The sequence below is a fragment of the Macaca mulatta genome, chromosome 5, assembly GCF_049350105.2.
Source record: "Macaca mulatta isolate MMU2019108-1 chromosome 5, T2T-MMU8v2.0, whole genome shotgun sequence".
In the NCBI taxonomy this organism is placed as follows: Eukaryota; Metazoa; Chordata; class Mammalia; order Primates; family Cercopithecidae; genus Macaca; species Macaca mulatta.
Genome location: NC_133410.1, coordinates 25,359,530 through 25,387,109, shown reverse-complemented (window position 1 = coordinate 25,387,109; position 27,580 = coordinate 25,359,530). Strand labels below are relative to the sequence as shown.

At 42.7% G+C, this 27,580-nt stretch overlaps 1 protein-coding gene across 10 annotated transcripts in view; it reads right to left on the bottom strand.

The window, feature by feature from the left end:
- Nucleotides 1–27,580, bottom strand: part of RBPJ (recombination signal binding protein for immunoglobulin kappa J region) — a 270,633-nt gene that overhangs the window by 87,435 nt on the left and 155,618 nt on the right. For 3 of the 10 annotated variants that reach the window (XM_078001487.1, XM_015138100.3, XM_078001485.1), the window contains exon 1: nucleotides 26,004–26,038. The exons of 3 other annotated variants lie outside the window; for them this stretch is intronic. Coding sequence is in view for 4 of the 7 variants with exons in the window: in XM_015138100.3 (XP_014993586.1) it covers nucleotides 26,004–26,023 (20 nt within the window). In the remaining 3 variants the exon portion in view is untranslated. 10 annotated transcript variants of the gene reach the window in all.

Here is a 27,580-nt window from a genome sequence, read left to right as displayed (position 1 = left end):
AGTAGCTGGGACTACAGATGTATGCCACCATGCCCAGCTAATTTTTGTATTTTTAGTAGAGACGAGGTTTCACCACATTGGCCAGGCTGGTCTCAAACTCCCGACCTCAGGTGATCCACCCACCTCGGCCTCCCAAAGTGCTGGGATTACAGAAGTGAGCCACAGCACCCGGCCAATACAGCCTGTTTTTAAAATCCTAATGATAAAAGAGTTAAGAAGATATTACTTAGGCAGACAGTGAGGGTACGGAAGTTCTCAGTAAGGTTTTCCTTTTAATGAAAAGCAGCCCCAAACCATCTTCCTTTCTCACAAAGAGCAGCCTGTAAAATCAAGCTACAGACATAGATGCCAGCAGTTGTGCCAATCATGCTCAAGATAGCGGCTCCATCTTCCCTTCTCTTTGTCAGCCATGTGTACAGTAAGGAGTAGATAAGATGGCACCGGCCAAGGGGAAAGTTTACCTGCATAATAAGATTAGGGTGGGAGAGCCAGCCTCCCCTGCTGTAAATGTCATACCTGATCAAACCAATCTGTGAGTCCTATGTAAATCAGACATCCCCTCCTCCAACCTGACTATAAAATCCAGTGCATCTGCAGTTGGCCGGTCTTTTCCTCTCCGAAGTCCCTTCTCTCTCACTAGAGAGAAAGCTGTTTTCCTTTCTCTTTCTTTTGCCTGTTAAATCTCCACTCCTAAACTCCTTGCACGTGTCCATGTCCTAAATTTTCCGGGCGTGAGATGATGAACCCCCATCTATTTACTCCGACAATGTGTCCACTTCACTAATACTTGACTATTTTTGAAATTTCACTAGCATAAATATACATGTAGATTCCCAATTTGTGTTTGTGTTTTAATTTCCAATGGGAGAAGGAAAACAGACATTTTAAAAAAAGAAAGATTACTAGCAAGTGAAATCTCCAAAAAAGCTTCATTATAGAGCTTAGAAAAGATGTGATTTTGTCATTTTAAGCCCCGGCATCACTGTATTCTCTGAAAATCTTCCCCATACACAATGGAATCCTATCCTTAATTCTAACAAAAACCTACCAGTGCCTCAAAGTACAGAATGGGGTAGTCGTCTGACTAAGCAGAAATGAAAATAGCATGTAGATGACAGAGTTAATGAGAGTTAAAAAGTAGAAGTAGCAGCTTGGGAATCCCTGAGAGTACAACTGAAGCAGAAAGATAAAAAAAGGGGACTTGTGATAAGAAAAGTAAAGTACTAGCTACCAGGCGATTTCTCTCATTGGAACAGACTACTCTCCCCAGGGATGTAGGAACTACATACACTTAACAATTTTGGAAGCTCTCAAGTTCACCAAGTCAATTAATATTTACATCATATTCTGTTACCAGGTGTGATCTTTCAAAAGTATACTGAGTTGGTGTGATTAGGAAATGATCCAACATAAACACGAACCTCAGTAGGCGCTTTTGGGGACCAATACTAGGAAAGCCATCTGTTTGCTGGAAATAATATTTCTACTTCCCTAGTGACTACAGCTAAAAAAAAATTTTAACTGCCTCAACACTTTAATTATTCATATAAGCTGTCCAAGAAATTAAACATACACAAAGGGATCTGTAGCCCCCTAATATTTTTTGGCTAATTATTCCACTGGTAGTCTACATCTGCTCTGCTAAAATTTGGTTATGAATCAGAAGTAACTCACTGGAAAACTTTTATATCTTTTTAAAAGTGACTATGAATAATAACTACAATTCACAAAAATGGTTATTTTTAATGTGCACAAAAATCCTCAGGAAAACATGTCCCACACAAAAGAACAGCTGTTAACTGTCAAAGTTTAAGCTCTTTTGTAGGAAGAATGAGACTAAATTTAACAAAATTTTCTAAATGTTTAAAAATAAAGCAGCAGCTAATTTTAAGCAGCATATTCAACCTGTATTTTTTTAAAATCTTCAATATCAACATTTTATGATTAGGAAACATGTTAAGCATTGCCTTTAAGAAGAATGTGAATCTATTATGATGAGATTCATACATACAAATAGTTCAGAGATTGGCAAATATACACTCTAACACCAGAAATACTAACCATAACCCCACATATATAGTGGGGCTTTGGGGTGGGGTGGGGAGCAGGATTCCTCATTTGTTTCAACTGCTGCTACTCCACCCTTCCTTTTTTCTCTTCTGCTTTAAAAGAAACACACATTTCCCAGGATTATTTTGAGAAATTTATCTTCTAGGTATATTTTGATTAAAAATTTATCACATCTATCTTATTATTTGTAGGTCAGATCCAGGTGATGTCTTTCAGAGTAATACCACTTTTAATAATTATAGTTCACTATATGTCTCAATAACATATTAAAACCATATTCCTGGCTACATGTGGTGGTTCATACCTGTAATCCCAGCACTTTGGGAGGTCAAGGCAGGTGGATCACTTGAGGTTAGGATTTCGAGACCAGCCTGGCCAACATGGTAAAACTCTGTCCCTACTAAAAATACAAAAATTAGCCGGGCTTGGTGGCAGGCACCTGTAATCCCAGCTAGTTGGGAGGCTGAGGCAGAAGAATAACTTGAGCCTGGGAGGCAGAGGTTGCAGTGAGCTGAGACCGCACCATTGCACTCCAGTGTGGGCAAGAAGAGCAAACCTCTGTCATAATAAAAAAAAAAAAAAAAAAAAAAAAAGAAGAAGAAGAAGAAAGAAACAAGTACAAAAAAATTAGCCAGGCATGGTGACACACACCTGTAATCCCAGCTACTCGGGAGGCTGAGGACAAGAATTGTTTGAACCCGGGAGGTGGAAGTTGCAATGAGCTGAGATCGCACCACTGCACCCCAGCCTGGGCAACAGCGCGAGATTCTGTCTCAACAAAACAATAAACAAACAAACAAACAAACAACCCATTATTTTTCTGAAATAAAAGTAGGTACATACACTGTGCCTAAAACTATTCATATGTATAAGCTGGAAATATGTAGCTTCAAATAACCCAACATTTATATCTTTAGACAGTAACTAGAGGTAAAGCATCATCTATAAATGCTATTATACATAGTAGTTACTGTGAGCGAAAATATTTGATGACAGAAACCATGTCTATAATGTATCTTACAATTTACCTTCCCAAATATCCAAATAATATGTTTAGACATTCATTACAACAGTCAAGCAAAATACTCCAAATTCCTTAAAGTCATAAGAAGATTACCAGAATAGAAACTCTCAGTTTGTACCATCCTAACTCACCCTGCTGAAAAAAGTCACCCTTAGGGATTCACAATAACACACACAGAATTCATTGCAAGTGTGGCTACAATTTGTAAGCAGCCTTTCATTGCTCCATAAAGGCTCATCATTGTAGATACTCATCAGTTTTTAAGCCACATCCACAGCTGCTGTCTTAGAAAAACAACAAAATTTGACAGCAGAGACTTTAAAATGACATTTATACAACAGTTTTCCATAAAACAAAAGTACCTCAGTATAATAGAAAGAATGAATGGCACGTAGGATACCGAAAAACATGAGAATCTTGAGTCATTGTTAATAGCAATACCTGTCATTTATATAATGCTAGAACCATTTTCCTAAGCTCCCTAGCATGTCAGAGATATCATTACACTGAAGAAAAGTGAAGCAGAGATACTACTCAAATTAATTAGTGGTGAACAGAATGTGTTTCATGACTAGCAACCTATGTTTTTTGCAAACCCTTCTTCCAAAATTGTATAGTGAAATGGGGAGACAAAAAAAATTCCACATAAACCTATTCCCTGTTCAACTTTACTCTTCTGCCTCAGATCTATAATCTGCCTGGACTGAGAGGTTTGTCTGGTTAGTGAGCACACTCAGTCATGTGTTGTCAGATGACTAAGTTAACCATGCATGGAAGAGAGGAAGGAAGAGGGGAAATGTTAGTAGGATCACCATATACTAAGTTACACTATCACCAGCAGATGTTCATACTACAAAGTGGCAGAGGAAATGAAATCTAGAGATATGGGTTTGAATTCCAATTCTCCCACCAACTAGCAGGTAAACTTGGTTAAGTTTCTGTAAAACAAGATAATACTACCTCCCTCACCAAACTATGGCAAGGTCTAATATAACCAGAGACCTCCTATTCCTTTTTTTTTTATTGATAACCCAGGTGTTCAGCATTTGTACTAATGGATATACTCATCTTTTCTGTCTTCCCTCCTTTTGATACAAAGCAGTGGTTCTCAAAATGAGATTTCTGGACCAGCAGCAATAGAATCATCCAGGAACTTGCTAGAAATGCAATTTCTTGGGGTTCCACTGCAGACCTTTTGTGTCAGAAACTCTGGAGATGGGGTCCAACCATCTGTGCTTCAGCAAGCCCTCCAGATGACTCTCATGCCTGCTGAATTTTGCAAACCACTGTGAGAACTCTGCTTTGGGCAGCCTAGTTTTTACACTATGTCCCATCCCTTCTTAGCTATTTTAAGATGTTGGACTAGCCAGCTACCCTTTCTTTCTTCTCTCTTGTCTCAATTTTTACCTTTCTACTGAAACATTCCTGACAACATACAAACGTGCTGGTATTTCTCCTTTGGACCCCACAATCCCTTCTAATTCCCTGTTTCTTTGCGTCCTTTTACAACAGACCTCTAAAGGGTTCTTTCTGTCTCCAATTACTCCCCCTCCATTTAGGTTTTTGTCTCCATCACTTCAACAAAAATTACCAGTTCCCTCCACACAGCTAACTGTAGTGGTCAGTTTTGTTTGGTTTTGTTTTCGTTTTGTTTGGTTTTGCTTTCGTTTTGTTTTTTGAGACCTTGTCTCGCTCTGTCACCCAGGCTGGAGTGTGGTGGTGCAATCTCAGCTCACTGCAACCTCCACCTCCAGGTTCAGGTGATTCTTCTGTCTCAGCCTCTCCAGTAGCTCAGATTACAGGCATATGGCACCACGCCCAGCTAATTTTTGTGTTTTTAGTAGAGACAGGATTTCACTATGTTGACAGGCTGGTCTCAAACTCCTAACCTCAAGTGATCTGCCTCTCAGCCTCCCAAAGTGCTGGGATTACAGGCATGAGCCACCGCAGCCAGCCAGAGTGGTCAGTTGTCCTTTACCACATGTTATCTGACTTAACTTACCTGATTAGCAGCATTTGATATCTTGGATCACTCCCTTCTTGTTGAGACATTTTCTTTATTTGACTTCTAGGATACTACACTCCTGTTTTTCTTCCTACCTCACTGGCACCTCTTTCTCAGTCTCCTTTCTAGTATTTTCTCATTTCACCACATTTAAACTTTGGAGTGTCCAAAACATAGCCCCTGAGTTTTAGCATTACGTTGCCACCAACACAGACCTTGATGATTATGGCTTTAACTACTATGCTGATGACTCCCAAATTTGTATTCCCAGCCTTGACCTCTTTTCTAAACTCCAGACTTTATATCCAGCTGTCTCAAAAGACATTTCCTCTTGGGTGTCTAAAAAACATTCCAAACTAGCACATCTAAAATGATTTTTTTCCTTTACGACAGTATTTTTTCAAGGTTTTCACATGCTACATCTTTTTTTTTGTTTGTTTGTTTTGTTTTGTTTTGTTTTGAGACAGAGTCTCACTCTGTTGTCAGGCTGGAGTTCAGCCTGGGTTCAAGCTTCCTGGGTTCAAGCGATTCTCCTGCCTCAGCCTTTCGAGAAGCTGGGATTACAGGCACCCACCACCACGCCTGGCTAATTTCTTGTATTTTAAGTAGAGACGGGGTTTCACCATGTTGGCCAGGATGGTCTCAGTCTTCTGACCTCATTATCCACCCACCTCGGCCTCCCAAAGTGCTGGGATTACAGGCGTGCGCCACCCCGCCCGGCCCCCTATGCTACATTTCTTACTATCGGCATCATCTCTACCTTGAATTGTTGCAGGATCCTCTTAACTTTTCTTCAGCTCTGTTCTTGTTCTTAGTAATGTTGCTTGAGAGATCCTTCACAAGATCCTGCAGTAGCTACCCATCTCAAAATAAAAACTAACTTCCTCCTTGTCTAAGACCTTGCACACTTTGGACCACCATTTTATCCTTGACTTCAGCTCTTACAGTTCTTCCTCTTACTACTCTGCTCCATCTTGGCAGTTGCTATTCCTTTTGTGTGGAATGTTGTTCTCCCACATACCCACGGGAATCTCTTCCTCCCTCCAGATCTTTCTCAGATATCACCTCTGTGAGGCCTTCCTTGACCATCTTGCCTGCTTTTTATTCCACCTTTTATACTCTTTCCTTGTCTTATTTTTCTCAGTTGCATGCATCACCTTCTAACATAATGTTAATAACTTTTAAAATTCTGTCTTTACTACTAGCATATAGTACTTGGTAAGTAATATGTACTCAATAGGTATTTGCTGAATGAATGAATGAAATGTTTTTTTTTTTTAGACAGAGTCTCTCTCTGTCGCCCAGGCTGGAGTGCAATGGCATGGTCTCGGCTCACTGCAACCTCCACATCCCGGGTTCAAGCACTTCTCCTGCCTTAGCCTCCCGAGTAGCTGGTATTACAGGCTACTGCCATCATGCCTGGCTAATTTTTGTATTTTTGTAGACACAGGGTTTCACCATGTTGACCAGGCTGGTCTTAAACTCCTAACCTCAGGTGATCCGCACACCTTGGCCTCCCAAAGTACTGGGATTACAGGCATGAGCCACTGCCCCACCAGAAGTGTTCTAATGTAACTTTTTGAATGCTCTTTTTCTCACTGATTTGGAGTGTTACTTTTACACACTGTATGTTACAAAGATTTTTGTTTGTTTTTTGAGACCTGGAGTCTAACTTTGTCACCCAGGCTGGAGTGCAGTGTTACGATCTCAGCTCACTGCAACCTCTGCCTCCCAGGTTCAAGTGATTCTCCTGCCTCAGCCTCCCAAGTAGCTGGGATTACAGGCAGCTGCCACCACACCCAGCTAATTTTTGTATTTTTAGTAGAGACAGGGTTTCACCATGTTGGCCAGGCCAGTCTCGAACTCCTAATCTCAAATGATCCGCTTGCCTTGGCCTCCCAAAGTGCTGGGATTACACACATGAGCCACCAAGCCCCAGCCTAAACTGAAATCTGGAGACATGGGTTTGAATTCCAATTCTCCTACCAACTAGCAGGTAAACTTGGTTACGTTTCTGTAAAAGAAGATAATACTACCTCCCTCACCAAACTATGGCAAGGTCTGAACGCAATTAGAGACCTCCTGGGTACTAAACACCACACTCAAGTAACAGATTATATCTGAAAGACACTATAGGCTGGTACAGTGGCTCGTACCTGTAATCCCAGCACTTCGGGAGGCCAAGGTGGGCAGATGGCTTGAGAAGAGGAGTTTGAGACCAGCCTGGTCAACATGGCAAAACCCCATCTCTAAATACAAAAAATTAGCCAGGCATGGTGGCGCACAGCTGTAGTTCCAGCTACTCAGGAGGTTGAGGCTGCAGTGAGCTGAGACTGAGACAGAGTGAGATCCTGTCTCCAAACACACACACATACACATACGCATGCGCATACGCATACACACACACACACACACACACACACACACACACACACACACACACACACACAAACTTTGCCGGGCCTCATGTCTGTAATTCCAGCACTTTGGGAGGCGGAGGCAGGAGGATCACGACGTCAGGAGTTCAAGACCAGCTTGGCCAAGATGGTGGAACCCCATCTCTACTAAAAATATAAAAATTAGCCATGCATGGTGGCGGGCACCTGCAATCCCAGCTACTCAGGAGATTGAAGCAGAGAACTATTTAAACCTGGGAGGCAGAGGTTGCAGTGAGCCAAGATCGTGCCACTGCACTCCAGCTTGGGAGGCAGAGGTTGCAGTGAGCCAAGATCGTGCCACTGCACTCCAGCTTGGGAGGCAGAGTGAGACCCTGTCTCAAAAAAAAAAAAAAAAAAAAGGTTAGAGCCTACGTTATGTAACACACACCAAAACAAACAAAAAAGTCAAACTCCCAGAAGGGTTAAGGAGATACATCAATTTTTGAACTATAAAAGAGCACATAGAAGAAAAATACATATAAGAGGCCGGGTGTGGTGGCTCACACCTGTAATCCCAGCACTTTAGGAGGCCGAGGTAGGTGGATCACAAGGTCAAGAGATCGAGACCATCCTAGCCAACATGGTGAAACCCCAGCTCTACTAAAAATACAAAAATTAGCTGGGCATGGTGGTGCGCACCTGTAGTCCCAGCTACTCAGGAGGCTGAGACAGGAGAACTGCTTGAATCCAGGAGACGGAGGTTGCAGTGAGCCGAGATCGTGCCACTGCACTCCAGCCTACCAATAGGGTGAGACTCCGTCTCGAAAAACAAAAAAAAAAAAAAGAAGAAAAATACATATAAGAATGTTTCCAGGCTGGGCGCGGTGGCTCATGTCTGTAATCCCAGCACTTTGGGAGGCTGAGACGGGCGGATCACCAGGTCAGGAGATCGAGACCATCCTGGCTAACACGGTGAAACCCCGTCTCTACTAAAAATACAAAAAATTAGCCGGGTGCGGTGGCGGTCGCCTGTAGTCCCAGGTACACCGGAGCCTGAGGCAGGAGAATGGCGTGAACCCAGGAGGCGGAGCCTTGCAGTGAGCCAAGACTGTGCCAGTGCATTCCAGCCTGGGCAACAGAGCCAGACTCTGTCTCAAAAAACAAACAAACAAAAAGAATGTTTCCATAATGTTAGGGTGAGGAAGATTAAAAAAACACAAAGCCGGCCGGGCGCGGTGGCTCAAGCCTGTAATCCCAGCACTTTGGGAGGCCGAGACGGGCGGATCACAAGGTCAGGAGATCAAGACCATCCTGGCTAACACGGTGAAACCCCGTCTCTACTAAAAAATACAAAAAACTAGCCGGGCGAGGTGGCGGGCGCCTGTAGTCCCAGCTACTCGGGAGGCTGAGGCAGGAGAATGGCGTAAACCCGGGAGGCGGAGCTTGCAGTGAGCTGAGATCCGGCCACAGCACTCCAGCCTGGGCGACAGAGCAAGACTCAGTCTCAAAAAAAAAAAAAAAAAACACACACACACAAAGCCAAAGGAAAAACTACAAATCTGACTACCTAAAAAATTTAACTCCTGTATGACAATAAATAAATAGAAATGAATGACAAATGAAAAACAAGGGGAAAAAAACCATAGAATTGACAAAAGTAATATGTGGAAAATAAAAGTTCTTATATACAAAATGAGAAAAGACATAAATGAATAGACAGCCTGGGCAACGTGGTGAGTTGCTGTCTCTACTAAACGCTTAAAAATTAGCCAGCCGTGGTGGCACATGCTTGTGGTCTCAGCTACTGGGGAGGCTGAGGCAGGAGGACTGCCTGAGCCCATGAGGTTGAGGCTGCAGTGAGCTGACTGTAACAGTGCACTCCTGCCTGGGTGACAGAGTAAGATCCTGTCCTTCAAAAAAAAAAAAAAAAAAAAGAAAGGATAAAGAATTATAAGTACATATTTCACATGGAAAATACAAATGGCCAATAACCTCATGGAAAAACCAGTGATTCCACTTAAAGGTATCGAGATACCGGTTAACTTCACACATGCAGAGATTATGTTTGTGGCAGCAACGTAAAAAAATAAAAAGTTGGAAATAACCTCAAAGCAGCCAGTAAGCACGGGGAGCCACACCTAAGGATAGCCAGAGCTACAAAAGATACTGTTCAACCACCCAAGCAAGAAGAACAATATGCTGCTGAATTGGTATAATTCAATTTATGTAGAGGAAAGGAGGACCAACGGAAGGACAGATAGAAGAACAAGATTAAAAAAGATGGCATACGCATTTATATGCATTCAAATGCTACACATCAAACACTAAACAGGCTGGGTGTGGTGGCTCACATCTGTAATCCCAGCACTTTGGGAGGCCGAGGCAGGCGGATGTCCTGAGTTCAGAAGTTCAAGACCACCCTGGCCAACAGGGTGAAACCCCATCTTTAAAAAAATAAAATAAAATAAAATACAGAAATTAGCTGGTCATGGTGGCTGGCGCCTGTAATCCCAGCTACCCAGGAGGCTGAGGTGGGAGAATCGCTTGAACCCAGGAGACGGAGGTTACAGTGAGCAGAGATCGTGCATGGGCAACAAAGCGAGACTCAGTCTCAAAAAACAAACAAAAAAACCGCTGAACAAAGACCATCTAGGGCAAAAGCAAGGAAACATTACACTACCATTTAGGCTTTTTTACAATATATTTATAATTACTTTGGGGAGGTGGTAAAAGTTATTTTTAACTTTGAAAGGATAACTACACCCTAAAATGTTAATGTGTTTTGGTAGAATTATGTTTTCTTTTTATATTTTGCTATTTTTGTTATTAGGAGAAAAAAACTGTATATACGGTATTTTAAAGAGAAAACCCTACCCATATCCTTTAATGTACATGAAAACACCAAAAGCTTACTTAAATTTCTAAAGAATTTTTTTTTTTTTTGGTAAAGAAACAAGGTCTTGCTCTACCACCCACGCTAGATTGCGGTGGTATAATCATAGCTCACCGCAATCTCAAACTCCTGGGCTCATGTGATCCTCCAGCCTCAACCTCACACACAACACCTGTTTTGTTTTGTTTTGTTTTTTAAGAGATGGGGTCTTCCTATGTTGCCCAGACTGGTCTCCAACTCCTACCCTCCAGCTATCCTTCCACCTAAGCCTCCAAATCCGCCATCCAGCAATCCTTCCACCTCAGCCTCCGGGATGGCTGGGATTACAAACCACAATGCATAGATGTCTAAATAATCTTTCACAGAAATAGTAACCATAATTCTTCCTTTCTCAAAGAAAGAAACAGACATGAGCATGTCAAGAAAAGAACTAATTTAGAGTTCGGAAGGAAATTTACCCCACTGTAAACATGCATGCGTATCTCTGGGGACTGGGATCTAGTGAACTGTTACTCACTTTGCATCGATTTAGCCTACAATTAATATGTATTTGTCTGATGATATTTAGACAGGATTTTAGGGTAACATTGGCAGCAGCATAGCTTTCCAATCTCTCCCACATAAAAGAGCCATAACTAAGATAGCAAAATCAAAATCCGTGTGCACCATTTATAACGAAATTAGGTGACCAGATCCCCCAACAAACCCCCAGATACTCACATGCAGGACAAACACCAACAACTACAGACTAAAGAAGTAAGCATATGCGGGGCTGGGGAAGTTGACATGGCTGTGACAATAAGTCTAACTACGAGATGAAGCAGCTTGGAGAGGAAGGCAATGGCAGTGAGCAAAGAGAAGAGAATGCAGACTATCTGATAAGAAATAATGGATGCAGGGTTGGGCCCGGTGGCCCATGCCTATAATCCCAGCACTTTGGGAGGCTGAGGCGGGCGGATTACCTGAGGTCAGGAGTTTGAGACCAGCCTGACCAACATGGAGAAACCCCGTCTTTACTAAAAATACAAAATTAGCAGGGCATAGTGGCACATGCCTGTAATCCCAGCTACTCGGGAGGCTGAGGCAGGAGAATCGCTTGAACCTGGGAGGTGGAGGTGGCATTGAGCCGAGATGCGCCACTGCGCTCCACCCTGGGTGACAGAGCAAGACTCTGTTTCAAAAACAATAATAAGAAGAAGAAAATAAGAAAAACTGACAGTGGGAGGAAATAAGGAAGTTACTGAAGTTAATATTTACCTGTGGCAGCCAGATGGACAACAGCACTATAACAGATATCAAGTATATTTTATAGGATGGCATCACAGATACAGGTGGTAAAAAGAACAAGTTGTTTTGGAAAAGCCAAGTTTAATGAGCCTGCAGAACAACAAGTAGGAATTTTTTTAATGTGGATCTAAACATCGCACTAATGACACAGACATAAAGTGAAAGAATAAATACAGCAAAAGGAAGACAAAAACTGCAAATCACAATACTTAAGACTGGAAGAGAAGTAAGTAGCAAAGAGAAGATGGAATAATCAAGAAGTGGTGATGGTAGCTTGTTAGTCAAGAATAAGGACAAAACATAACAAAACATAACATAAGATGCAGGAAAATGAAATAGGCTGAGGACTGAAATGAGGTTTGGGGATCTGGTAAAAGGAGGTTATTTACCTCCTTTTTTTTACGTCCATTTACATCCATTAGCTTATTTATATCCATTTACCTAGGATGGCCTAGGGTGAAAATCAGATTTTAATATGTAAGCATAAGGGAAAATAAAAACAAGACCAAGTCAAGAGATGAATAAAAGACATGGCAGTAGCTTGAGTGAGAGGTAAGAAAGGAAATGGACGTTAAGCAATTCTTATAGACCAGGCCTAGTCTTGCAGCCCCTTTGCATACACACATTTGATCCTCAGAAGAATTCTGATGTATGCTCTCCTTTGTACAAAAGAGGAAACTTAAGTTTTAATGCAATTAAACTTGCCCAAGGCCACACAGGATGTATACAGAATTTAAAAACCTAAAAATTGGTCTGTAGGCAAAAAAGTAATATTAGAAAAAGAAAAAAAATACAAAGCAGAAAAGTTGAGCCAGTCATGGTGACTGACTCACACCTGTAATCCCAGCACTTTGGGAGGCCAAGGCGGGCAGACCACTGAGGTCAGGAGTTCGAAACCAACCTGGCCAACATAGTGAAACCCCATCTCTACTAAAAATACAAAACTTGGCTGGGCATTGTGGCAGGTGCCTATAACCCCAGCTACTCAGGAGGCTGAGGCAGAAGAATTGCTTGAACCTGGGAGGCAGAGGTTGCAGTGAGCCAGGATAGCATCACTGCACTCCTGCCTGGGCGACAGAGCAAGACTCCACCAAAAAAAAAAAAAAAGGGCAGAAAATTTGGATTAACTGGTAGAATGACATCCCAGGGATGCCCTGACAAAATTATTTTAAAAATTATGCCCAAGTCATGTGCAGTGGCTCACAACTATAATTCCAGCACTTTGGGAGGCCAAGGCAGAAGGATCGCTTGAGCCCTGGTGTTCGAGACCTTGTCTCTACAATAAAAATAAAAAATTAGCCAGGCATGGTGGTGCAAGCCTGTAGTCCCAGCTACTTGGCAGGCTGAGGCAGGAGGATCACTTGAGCCTGGGAGGTCAAGGCTGCAGTGAGCCGTGATTTTGCCACTATATTCCAGCCTGGGTGGCAAAGTAAGATCCTATCCCAAGAAATAAATAAAATTAAGCCAGGCACAGTGATACATGTCCATAATCTCAGGTACTCAGGAGGCTGAAGCAGGAAGAATCCTTGAGCCCAAAATTTCAAAGTCTGCCTGGGTAACAGAGTGAGACCCCCATCTCAAAAAAAAATTTTAATTAAAAAATTTTTTAAAAATGAAATAGAAAATTTTTACCTAAAGCTATATTATGCTACTTCAGAGAAACTTTGAGCCCAAAGACTAGTCTAATCAAGTGTAACTTTAAAAATAAGTTTATTTCCTGGAAATTCATTTAAAGTAATCTAATAGATGGAGATACCACTACCCTCACATTGTAGTTGAGGACTGAATAGATATTCAAAAAAGTGTTAGCTCCCTGGCTCCTTTTATATTATGTTTGCAAAACTATTGAAATTTTTAAAATAAAATAGAATGTCAGCGCTTCCATTTCTTTAAATTGAGAAATACACAGTTGTGCCTTGGTATATGCAGGGGATTCCTCCCATATATCAAAATCCACACATACTCAAGACCAGCAATCAGCTCTCCATATACACTATTCTTGCATCCCATGAATACTGTATTTTCCATCCAAGTTTGGAGAAAAAATCCACATATAAGTGGACCCATTCAGTTCAAGTCTGTGTTGTTCAGGGGTCAAAGGTACTCCCAATTGTTAACAGTGATTATTTCCTGGTATAAGACTACAGTGGCTCACTTTACACAATATACTTAACTTTTGAGGCCAGACACGGTGGCTCATGCCAGTAATCCCAGCGTTTTGGGAGGCCAACGTGGGAGGATCACCTGAGACCAGCAGTTTGAAATCAGCCTGGGCATCATCGTGAGAGACTCCGTCTCTACAAAAAGTACAAAAATTAGCCAAGAGTGGTGGTGAGTGTCTGTAGCCGTAGCTACCCGGGAGGCTGACATGGAAGGATCGAGGCCAGGAGTTTCAGGCTTCACTGGGCTATGATGGCACCACTGCACTCCAGCCTGAGTAGCAAAGCGAGACCCTGTCTCAAGAAGTAAACAAATAACTTTTGAATTTCTTATAACAAACATTACTTTTCCAACAAGAAAAATAATCAAGATGGTTTTTTTTTTTTTTTTTTTTTTTTTTGAGACGGAGTCTCACTGTGTCGCCCAGGCTGGAGTCCAGTGGCCGGATCTCAGCTCACTGCAAGCTCCGCCTCCCGAGTTCACACCATTCTCCTGCCTCAGCCTCCCAAGTAGCTGGGACTACAGGCGCCCGCCACCATGCCAGGTTAATTTTTTGTATTTTTAGTAGAGATGGGGTTTCACCGTTATTAGCCAGGATGGTCTTGATCTCCTGACCTCGTGATCTGCCCGTCTCAGCCTCCCAAAGTGCTGGGATTACAGGATTGAGCCACTGCGCCCGGCCAAGATGATTATTTTATACAGATGTGAAATCAATTCCTGAGAAAAATTCCATATCAAGATGGTCACTTCCCTGAAATAACTATGAAAACAAGCCAAAAATTAAATAAATGTATTTTAAATTACATTAGAATTTAAACAAAAATGTATATGGTAGCTTAGGTGGACAGTTGATTTATTTGTATTTAATTATTTAAGCAACTGACGATTTCCAGGAGTTAGGGTACCTAAGAAACTAAGTTTAAGTAAATGACATGTCAGTAAATCCTGTGTGCAAAGTGTACATATCACATTGAATACACAGGAGGAAGGCCAGGACAAAGAATGGCTTACTTACCAATAATTATGAAATAAGCTCTGAAAGGTCTTTTTTTTTTTTTTAACATTACAATAGTGACATGGCAACTCCCATTAATTCAGTAATATCCATTTAATCAAATAATGACACTCATAAGCTGTAAGTAAATTACCATATACTATCACTACTATCTTTGGAATGCTGAAATTAATTCACTTCCTTGACATGTGGATAAGCAAGGATGACAGATACAACACTTAATGAATTCCATAATCAAGAGAATAATATTGCCTTGGCATATACACTAGAAAAAATTCACTATACACATCATCATAATGTTCATAAACCAGGTCATCTTTTAGTATAAAATTTCAAGTTGTAGCGTCTCTTCCCCGTATGACAGCCTTCTTTCTTTCCACTCTCCTCTGTCCTTCCATCTTCCCTTCCAGAGGCTGTGGAAACAGCCAGCTGCAATTTATTGCAGGTGATATAACCAAGAAGCTAGAGAGAAAAGAGGTAGAGACTGGAGTAAGCCAGGGGTAACTGCATCCAGCCAATTCTCAAGTAGGAGCAACTGAAGCAGAGTGGTTAAGGAGGTGTGCAGTGAGGACAACTATGTTCCTAAAGAGGCCATCTGGTCAGTTATTACAAGATAAAGATAATAAGCAGCACCAAAAACAGGAACACAGCAAACGACGAAAGAACAGGCAGGCTCAGAGCTAACCATTTAATGAAGCAACACTGGCCGTGGCACTCTACCCATCAAGGTTTAGGAGCTGAGGGATTTGCAGTCTTGCTCTAAGTCTGCACATATGAGAAAAAAGAGCTATTTTTTTTTTAATGCATGTAATGTTAAAAGGCAGCTGAGTGAGATAAATAGAAAGGTATGGGGAGAAAAAAAAAAACATAAGGTGGGGTTACAGTGGTTCACACTTATAATCCCAGCACTTTGGAAGACTGAGGCCGGCAGATAGCTTGAGCGCTTGAGCCCAGAAGTTTAAGATCAGCCTGGACAACATGGCAAAATCCCATCTCTACAAAAATTAGCTAGGCATGGTGGCATGCAACTAGTCCCAACTACTCAGGAAGCCTAAGTGGGAAGATTACGAGCCCAGGAAATTGAGGCTGCAGTAAGCCATGATAGCACCACTGCATCCTAGCCTAGGTGACAGCAAACCCTGTTTCAAAAAAAAAGACTAACATAGGCCTTCCCCTCCCTCTAAAACAAACCAGAAACTAGCTCAGTCACTGAATGTGTCCCAGGCATTATCTAACCTGTCTGTGTAAATGAGTGGGTACTTTTAGAATACGTGATTAGAAAGGTCTTCTCCGGCTCTAAAATTTCCTGAATCTAATGGATTTAATAATATATATCACACGTGTCACATAGGATGTAGTTACCTTTCTATGTTATGTAAGTTACCATTCGATGGTATGTTACTCCTCAACAGAGAGAGTATAATATAAATAAGAGCACAGAGAATCACAGCCCAGCATCAATACACACCATACTTCATCATCGTTCATCAAATCTTCTTAAGAAACAAATCCTCAACGGCCGGGCGCGGTGGCTCAAGCCTGTAATCCCAGCACTTTGGGAGGCCGAGACGGGCGGATCACCAGGTCAGGAGATCGAGACCATCCTGGCTAACCCGGTGAAACCCCGTCTCTACTAAAAAATACAAAAAACTAGCCGGGCAAGGTGGCGGGCGCCTGTAGTCCCAGCTACTCGGGAGGCTGAGGCAGGAGAATGGCGTGAACCCGGGAGGCGGAGCTTGCAGTGAGCTGAGATCCGGCCACTGCACTCCCGCCTGGGTGACAGAGCGAGACTCCGTCTCAAAAAAAAAAAAAAAAAAAAAAAAAAAAAAGGAAACAAATCCTCATAATATCTTTCTTTAAAGGAAGTCATAACAACAAAAAACAATGCCTGAAATCAAACCATCATGCTTCACTTTAAGCACATTGAGAGATGGGGAATGTGCTTTGTTCACTTGTGAATTTGATTGTGCTTCCATTGTGCTTCTTTCTACAGGACATATTCTAATTATACTTTTCTAATTTTCAACAGTCTAAATGAGTTTTCTAAATATGTGTTTCATATTCCACTTCAAAAAATATAGGTACAGAAAAGGCAAAAAAGTGAAAATAATCCAGGGAGGGGGTCAGTTTCTACACAGAAAAACCTATATACGCTGAATGTCAGCCTTATCACTTAGACTAAGAGCCACCTAGTGGCAAGTGTTATATATTACCAAATCTGCTCAAGCCATATTCACCCAGAAAATAACATTCTGGCAGATGGTAAGTGCTCCACAATTGTGCAAGGTAAGTAAAATAATTGTTCCTTTTCTTATGAAGCTCACTGACAGATTAGACAATCAATTACAGATAAATGTATATAACTGCAGAACAATGTTAAGTGTAACAGAAGTATGCAAAAATAAGCATCCGGCATTTATTAAAGACCTACAATAAGCACAACACCGTGTTAAGAAGGTTCTCTTAAATCTGTTCACCTTACTCAGAACTTTTCCTTTTCTGATTTTTTTATCACCCAGGTTTTAATTTCAGGTTTTTTCCTACCCTCCTTTCTGATGGGGATGTACCCCACTCCCATCTTATCCTTTAAATTCTACACTTCAGAAAAGGGGTAAGGAGAACCTATTTATTGAGCACCTACTATTACCAAAACTAAGCTAGGCATTTTCTATCTCTTATCTTATTAATCCTCACATCGATACCATGAAGTATTATTTTCTTCCATTTTTTAGACAAAGGAAAAGATCTAGCTTAAGTGAAATGCTCATAGCCACAAACTTATTTTAGTGACTTACAGTACAATTATTCCAAAGCTCCCTATATTACCCTGCCTCAAAAAGAGCTTCTTGGCCTATTCATTCCTAGTCCCACCACCAAAATCAGATTTTGATTATATTTATCTTATGGTGTCCACCAATTCCAATCTATTTTACAATGTTTACATCCAGCCTGACCTCATCTTAAAACCTTCAATGCCACCAGGAAAAGTGGCTCACACCTGTAATCCTAGCACTTTGGGAGTCTGTGGCATGTGGATCACCTGAGATCAGGAGTTCGAGACCAGCCTGACGAATATGGAGAAACCCCATCTCTACTGAAAATATAAAATTAGCCGAATGTGGTGGCGCATGCCTGTAGCCCCAGCTACTCAGGAGGCTGAGGCAGGAGAATCACTCGAACCCGGGAGGCAGAGGTTACGGTGAGCCGAGATCGCGCCATTGGCCATTGCACTCCAGCCTGGGCAACAGAGCAAAACTCCGTCAAAAAAAAAGCCTCAATACCCTACCCCGTCCTCTGCATCCCTGATTAATATTCAAATAATCACCTTAGGCCATCCGTAATCACACCACATTGGGAAACCAAGGCAGAAGGATCACTTGAGCCCAGGAGTTCTGGACCAGGCTGGAAAACACGCAAGGCTATCTTTACAAAAAAAAATGTTTTAAATTAGCTGGGGTTGCTGGCGCACACCTGGGTTTGGTGGCGCACACTTATAGTCCTAGCAATTGGGGAGGCTGAGGCAGGAGGATCCCTTGAGCCCCGGATGTTGAGGCTGCAGTGAAGTATGACTGTGCCACTGTATTCCAGGCTGAGCAACAGAGAGATGAGACTGTCTCTAAAAAACACCAACCTACCAAAAAAAACCAAATAATCTGTTTAGCACTCAAGATCTTCCAAGAGGCTCCCAATCACTCTTCCAGTTTAATTTCCCATCACTCCCTATCAACTCTCACCTTTTCTATGAACTCCCTCCAACTGAAGATAATCATTCACATCTGTGTTCCCACCAACACTAAATATCTGTTACAGCACTTGTCATAATCTCCCTTACATAATAATTGCCTGTGTACTCTCTACCAAGTCATGAGCTTCACCAAACCATTTCTTAGCCATCTTTATAAGACCAGTACAAACAGTGTCTTATACCTAATAAGTGTTCAACTGCTTATTTAATAAATATATTGTTTTTAAAACAGTACTAAAAGGAGAGCCACTAAAACATGGTTATACTATTAACATTTTCCTTAACACCGTTCCTACATATCTTAGGACCCAAATGTTTCTGCTTACTCCAAATGATGTGTATGGATTAGGAGCTTTGTACAGAACTAGGTAATTTTTTGCATGAAAAATTTTATCACTCAAATTTTTAAAAAAATTTTTTTAAAAAGATGTGAAAAAATATGCTGGCAAAATCAGGCACAATCTTAGCAGATCTGCAGTTTTCCAAAAGGGAACATATACCTTTGTTCTATTTATGCAAACCAATCTAAAGCTAGTATGTGCTGGAGGAAATTAAGCTATTCCATAATAAGCTGTTCACATTATTTAAAAAAAAAAAATCTACATTACATTATATTTCATAAAGCAATACTGTACTTCTGTAACAAAATCTTTACCATACTTATAAAAAAGTTTTATAGAGTGAAAAATTTTTCTTCTTTTGGGACAGGGTCTTGCTCTGTCACCCAGGCTGGAGTGCAGTGGCATGATCACCATTCAGTGCAGCCTCAAACTCCTGGGCTCAAGCAATCCTCCTGCCTCAGCCTCCCAAAGTGCTGGGATTACAGGCCTGAGCTACTTCGCCCAACATTAAATATTTTTTCTCTTGTTATGTAACCTTTTTATGAGAAACTATTCTTATTCACTTACAACTCTGATTATCATCTCATTAACAATGCATTAGCTCTTATGCTGAGACTACTGAATACAAAAAAAAAAAAAAAAAAACACCTCCAGGGTTGATTTTCTAAGTGTATTCCGCTTCACATCAAATAGATGCAGCTTTCACTGCAAAGCTCTTGCAACTCAGAATGCCTAAAAAAAAATGTTTTCTGTATTTTATTTTTTGTAAACTTAAAATAGTATAAATATTCCCAAGATTGCCATAAACTTCACCAATATGACGAAAAGCTCTCATACTTATCACTATGCATTGTCTCAACACAACAAAATTACACAAATATCTATACAGATAGGTAATTATTACCACTTACAGTGCCTGTGACACCTTCCCCAACCTCCTACAGTAAATGTGACATGTTCGGGAAATACGTTACCCTTTTTAGACCGTTAGGATATCATTTAATTCAATTAAGCAGCAGGTCTAATGAGGCATAAGCAACACCATGATGTTGTGCCAGGCCTAAGAGGCATACAGAACTGTGGGTAGGATAAGTGTCTGAGAGATAGTAGCAGCTAGACATTCAACATTCCTATATTGTTACAGCTACCCAAGCAGAGAAGAGAGCAGTAAGAAGTAGACCCCAAAAAGCTGGGGGCGACTCAATGACAACATCCGTGGTCAAGCAGTAATTTAACAAATGTCTGCTTAAAATGCCAAAGCACATATTTCAAGCGTTGCGGTCCTCTGCACCAAATACACTGTTGCCTTCCTAAAACATGACCCACAAAACCACGGCTTGCAGTCTAAAAAGTCCATCTTGAGCACTGCTCAAGCTGAAAAGTTACCAGAGGAAACTGATTCTTATAGTAATTAAAATATTCGTATAGAATGCTTTACTGTTTACAAGTCACTTACACATACACTGTTTCATTTGACCTTATAATTTCACAAAATTTATGCTGACAGCCACAATGTGCCTGACAGATAAAATATAATTACCATCCCCTATTTTACAGAGGTAGAACCTGAAGTTTAAAGAAATTATCTGTGAGTAATATGTCCCTGAGACCTGAGTCTCCCTGTAGATTATCAACTTATTATTTGGTTCTATGGCATGGATTCCCCAAAAAGCAGTCTACAGTGTTCTATGGTATAATCTAATGCACATCCCTAGCCATCTAGTACGGAAAACACTTAAAAATATTGGAATATTTTGATAAACACTGACAGCTAATAATATAAAAAACAAAAGTGAAATTTAAACTTGTCAGTTTTGTACAAATATAATGTAGTATTTTCTAATAATCAAAAAACAAAAACTTTTGCCTAAGAGCCTTGCTATAATGTTCTCAGGGGTTATGAGACTGCTTGTGGCTGAAAATATCAATTCTTCTGGGTACTTCAGCAATCACTCCTTATAGAACCAAAGTCAAATACCTATATATAAATTATACATGTATATGAATTAGACACACATATACTGTATACAAACACACAATTATAAAATTGTGCCACATGAACCATGTCTCATCAAGATTTCAAAGCACTGTGTCCTACATTCAAAACTTTTTGCTGAGTCTCTATCATGTGATAGACAATCTTCTAAGTGTAAGAATATAAACGCTACCTGCCACCAAATAACAACATTTGGGTGTGAAAATTACAACTTAGTATCATGCTTCCAAGAGAATTACATACAGCATTTAATACTGTATTAAATATATAGTATTTATACAGCCAGGCACCAAATGTAGTCTGACAGATCTGGTTAGAATATTCCCTTAGTCTTGAGAAATAACCTACTAAGGGCCATTACTTTTCATACACAAGAAGGTGTTAAGCCGCTGAGCTCATGCAGAATATACTTAAATATGACTGGAGCACTGATTATGGAGAGAAAATGGCAAACAACTCAGCTGGAGAAGATGAAAATGAAATAGTTATGGAGGATCCTATGTGCCATATTAGCTAACATCTTTTGAGCGCTTGCTACGTGCCAGGAATTCTGCTAAATGCTTTCATACATTATTTCGTTTAATCTTCACAACAACTTTCTGAGTTAGGAATAATTATCTTGCAACTGATAAAGAGATTAACTTGTCAATGTTACAGGAGTTTAAGTGGCAGGGGTTTTAAGTGCCAGAGTCAGACCTGGAACCCAGTTCAGATTAAATACTAAATGTGAGCTCAGAACCCTCCACTCTGTTGCCTCTCTTAATGAAGGCTGCTAGGGGGAGCCATTGAAAGGTTTTTAGATTAAGCAGTGATCAGATTTGCTCTTTAGAAAAACTGCTCTGCTACATGTGGAAGCTGGATAAAGGTGGTGACTCGAGAAGCAGAAAGAGGCTGTCAGTACGTCGCAGTAAACCAGGTGAGAAATGACAGCATGAACTGTGGCAGTGAGGATAAGGGAAACAGATACAAGAGATTTTTTAGAAGGAAAAATGATCAGTTCTCAGTAGTTAAATGTAAAGGTTGGTGAGAGAGGAATCAGGAATCATGGCTTTGGGAACCAAATGGCATATGGTATCATCTACCAAGAACAGAGAAGCAACAGGTTTCATTCAGTCAGTAAGTATCTACAGAGTGTTCCTCAAATGCAAAACACTTTTCTAGGGCCAAGAGTCAAATCTGAAATTATAGTCATGGTTATTAGAAATTATTAAGAGCAAATAACAAAGCACTAGCAAATATAAGGCATATTTAAAATTAATCACTGCTATTAACAGACTTAGCTTAGAGTCCAGTGAAAGCATGTTGTACTACCATTTGTTAAATATTACTACATGCAGGCCAGGCATGGTGGCTCACCCTGTAATCCCAGCACTTTCGGAGGCCAAGGTGGGCAGATCCCTTGAGGTCAGGAGTTTGAGATCAGCCTAGCCAACATGGCAAAACCCCATATCTACTAAAAACACAAAAATTAGCCAGGTGTGATGGTGCACGCTTGTAATCCCAGCTACTCAGGAGGCTGAGGCAGGAGGATCGCTTGAGCCCAAGAGGTGGAGGTTGCAGTGAGCTAAGATTGCGCCACTGAACTCCAGCCTGATGACAGAATGAGACCCTGTCTCAAAAAATAAAATAAAATAAATAAATAAGATATTGCTACATGCAGAAAACAAAAGAGGAAAGCATCCCATAATTTTATGTTATTACATTTGAGTCTGACAGAACTTCAATCTTTCACACCACACACATACACACACACACACACACACACACACACACGACACATCACCCTGTAATTTGTTTTACTTGTCTCTCTCCCTATAAGTTTACGGGGAGCAGGAATAAAGGTATCTGTTTTATTACCCATACTATAATACATATTTGGGATTTTAAAAAATCCCACTATTGCTACTGTGTCTTGCCAATAATTTAAAAACCTATTTGACTTCCTATAAAATATGACCTACTTCACATTAGCTTATTTCAGTAACAATTCATAGACCTTCCCCACAGTTTTCATCCAAGGATGCTCTCTGCGAACCTTAAGGCATAGCAATCCTGTGCAGATGTGGCAAGTTATTATAATTCCCATTTTACTACACAGTTAGGAAACTGGCCCAGGGGAAGTAGAGTAACTTGGAAATAATCACAAAGCCAGATGCCAAAAATAACAACTTTTAGTCAATCCATGAGAAAATACTGCCCCTAGTTGAAATAACATGAAATTTAGTATTAGGAGGAAGCAAAATGCAAAATAATGTTTTAAAGCCAAGTCCTGGATTTTATTTCTAAAAATGAACAGAAGAATGAGATGTGTAAGAACTTAAAAAACAAAACAATTTTTTCCTAATGCCTTACCCATCAAGGGTGCCAAAGGTTATTTAATGAATTACATCTGGCAAGAATGGCCTTTCAACCAAACCAATTTTGATCTTACCCACTTAAAAAAAAAAATTGACAGAAATCCGTTGGTATAGGACAATAGGTAATTTTTTTAACAAATCTAACTGCTTAAAATCTAAAGCCTACAAGTGTTTTGAACAGTACAGATGTGAAAATACTGCAAGTCTCATTTTCTGAAAATATAATCACAGATCCATCAGCAATATGCATGGATAATAAAACTTAAAGTTTTAATAGTTAATACTCAGAATGAAAGTTCTCCAGCCACAACTCATCCAGATTTCGAAATATGCTGCTGTTATAATTTAATTAAAAGCAGTTTTATTTCACCACAAAGTAAAAGTCTTACACGATTTAGAAAGAAAAACGCAACTCAAATGGTAAAAGCGCTTTTATCATGTCTGTGTAATCATTCTACAGGTACAAGTCAGAGCAAAATACCCTCCATTATTACACAGTATTTACACTTTGCTCCCAGTCAGAAAACCAGTGAGCTTAAGATTTTACCTTCAAAAGAATCATTATGTACAAGAACAAGTAAGGGAGACATAAGATTATTGGTAAAACCCACTCATGCGACCCAGACTGCAGATTTTCACAAAAAAAAACTTAAGTATCAATCATGAAACCATGGTTTTCCATTAATTAAAACTCAAACTACTAATTCTAATCACAGCCAGAAAAAAAAAATACTTTCCAATGCTCCAATACTCGTTAGAGTAGATCTCATATGTCCTCTATAAACAACACTTTACTATTGTAGAACTTCAGTTTGTAAATGAAATGACACTCCAAATGATTTTATGTGTAACATACCTTCTAAAAGTAGAGACCAACTAGTAGAAACAAACTCACTCTTGAAGAATACATTCAGCATAGTAATCCTGGTAAATATAATAACTCTTATTCCTAGCACGAGAATAACTCATTAAAAGACATCACACCACACCCCCCATCCCCATTCACACAACCCCAAGCTTTTAGCATTACCAAAACAGTAAGAACACTTCAAGGGTCCTTTAACACTAGGAAGTGTCTTTAAAATAATCTCACTACAGGCTATTACATATATATAATATACATCTTTACGTATACTTTTTACTGCATTTGATTAATATCTTCCACAAAGATCCTAGAAGCAGTATTCATCAATCAGAAACTGCACTCTTCGGTGCTGTCCTCATTTCAACCCCAGTGATGGGACAGAAGGGTTGTCACGCATCCACAGAGCAGCAAAAACGCACATAACTGTAAACCATCTAATGATTAAGAAAAAGTAAAACATTTATATAAAATTCCCAACCGGAATGCCTCTCCTTTTCCTTATGAGGCAGGAGTTTCTGATAAATTCTAAATCCAGATTTCTAGAAAATGCTGAAATTCTCCGCCCCAACACTCACAAGTTTTCAACATGGAAATTCACTCAACTCCTACTCACATGCCAAATGAATATCCATTGTGGATATCTGAAACTATTCTCAAACACTAACAGAAAAACACATATATACATCTTGAGCCTCCTTCTAACCGTCCTACGATACCCTCCAATCATCCTCAGGCAACCTAAATGCAAAGCTTCGACAGACAGCTGCCCTTGGCCTAGGCCGTCAGGAACCAGGAGGGGGGCGGGGGCCGGGGGCCGGGGGACGCAAGAACCACCAAGAGACCAGACCTTTTTCCAGGGCTACTGTTTCCAAGCAAAACAACCCACCGCACTAAAGAGACGGCGATGAAAATTGGAGACGCTTTAATCCCGAAAGAAAGGGGTGGCGATGGGGGGGCGGGGGGTGCAAGAAATCCCGAGAAAAAGGGGTGCGGAGGAGGAAACTAAGTATCCCATGCATCTTTCAGACTCACAAAACAACAACAAACCGTAGAGTCTGTGTGCACTTAGAAGCAGCAGATGGAGTCTCCGGGGCTGAGACAGTTCAGCAGACGTACACCGGGGGTAGTGGATAAATCAACCGATGACGGGAGAGGAAGGGGGTGCCGAGAGAATAAGCCCATGGATGGGGGAGACAACGCCTCGGGGGGGGGGGATCCAGGACCGCAGAGAAAGGTGAGAGAGGACCCACAGGAGAAAGACAATGGAAGAACAATTAAGACAGGAATCTGGTGCCCGGGCTGTGGCAGGTCACTGGGCTACCGACAAGAGTGGGGCACAACAAAGGGGCACGGGAGGAAGGACAGCGGAGGGGAGGAGATGGAAAGAGGATGCGGGGCGCCACGGGTCGGACAAAGCGCCCAAGGCGGCGAAACAAAGGGCCGGGGGTAGAGAGTCGCGGGGGGCAGCGGGGAAAGACAAAGCGCCCGGGGCCGGGGGCACTAGCGGGGCGAGGCGGCGACAACGGCCGCGAGGAACAAAGCTGCACGGGGCCCCCAGGCAGGGCCCGCTGGAGGCGCGCGGGAGGCACGGCGCCCGAGGGCCCCGCGCGCCCGGCCGCACTCACGCCCGCACCCGCCGGCCTCGCCGCCGCCTCCCGCCCTCACGCGCCGGAGCCCGAGCCACGGCAGCGCAGAGGCAGCGCACGGTCACACGCCGCAGCCGCCGCCGCGCTCGGCGCACGCGACGCCGCCCCCGCGGGCCCCCGGACGCCAAGCGCGCTGCGGCCCCCGAATCCGCCGCTCGCCGCGGGCTGCCAGACGCCCGCAACTTTCCCGGTTCCCAGCGCTCCGATTCCCTCGGACTTACCCTGTCACAACAGGCGCCATCTTCCACAAACTCTCGCCAAAACTCCAACCCTCGCGAGATTCCCCCCGACGCCTTCCCTGGTCCCTCTCCCCCGCCCCTTCCCTTTTTCCTCACTCCTCGATTCCACCCAGCCCCCGCGCTCCCTTTCCCCTCGCCGCCGCCGCGAAGAGCCAGACGCCTCGCGCCGCCCGCAGAGTAGGGGATCCTGCTCGCTGCCTCCCTTGGAAACCTACCCAAGCGATGGAGCATGCGCAGGCGGCTCCTCCGCGGGCGAGCCCTCCGTGTGGTCCATGGGGAGCGCTCCGGTTATCCAGGTTTTGGGACGCGCCTTGAGGGACGTACGTGGAGACTGAGGAAAACCGGAGGGGATTACTACGGGGACGGGGAATGGAGGGGTCAGGAGGCGGGGCCGAGGAGAAGGGAGGAGGGGTCCTGGGAAAATGGGCCGCGTTTCACAGGCCTAGATGAAACACCTCCTCAATGGGTGTTTTCCAAGCGGCTTCCCGCTCACTCTGGGTTCCCAGCTCCTTTCATTCATTCAGACGTTCCCTGGGCGCCTCCTTTATGCTAATTTCGGCGTTAGGTGCAGGAGCGTCAGAGGTGCCTGGGGTTCGGGCAAGTGACACGTCGGGAACTGTCTTCATTCATTACACCCCCATGCTAATGAGGAGGCCCTTCCAGAGCTCCGCAAACGGAAAACTTTTGCAGTTGAGCTCTCTCGGCTTAGCGTTCTCCTTAGGTGTGAAATGAGGTCAAGTCAAGGCCTCTGGGAAAGACACCCCTAATGGCCACCTCGCAGACACACGCCAGGGTGCGGAGTAGTTCTCTCCAGAAGGGAAAACTGCCTTGGAATTGAGAGCCACATTCTCCCACCTCCGAGTCGGGCCAGAGGCCCTGATCAAAGCTCTTGCAGCTCGCGTGCCACATGGCCTCTCTAAGACCCCATCGCAGCCGCCACCGTGTGTGAGCCCAGGTGTGTGTTGAGGCCACTACTGCACAGGGAACCGGGCCACCCGAGGGCCTGGCACAGCCGAAGACGCTGCCGGCTGCCCGAATCGCGCTTCAGGCGGCCTGATGCCGGAAGCCCCCGGGCGAACCTGGCCCCGCCGGGCATTGAACAGCAAGGTGCAGAGCCCGAACCCCGCCCCCTCCTCCTACCTGCAGCCCCCCATTTTTCCCCTCCTTTGCCCTTTCCTTTCCTAGAGATTCCCAATCCAGCACTGCCTCCCGCAGGGAGCCCCAAAACCCGGAGAACTGGAATTCGCCGCCCGAAACCTGCTGAAGGCGCTGCAGGATTGGCGCGGCCCGCGCGAGCGGCACTGCGCATGCACCCAATGCGGGCAGTCGCGTCTCACGCTACACCTCCTTCCCACCGCCTTCCACTACTCGGCTCAGACACAACACGGCCGTGGGAAATTTCCTAAACCTCGCGAGAACGTGCCCCCTGTTGCCTAGGCTTTCGCTCCAAATCTCGCGAAGCCAAGGGAGGACAGGTGTTTGTTTAGAGCAGGTCCGGGCGCCGTTCGTGCCGCGCGTGCCCGGGAGGCGGGCGGCGGGCGGCGGGCGCGGGCGGGGTG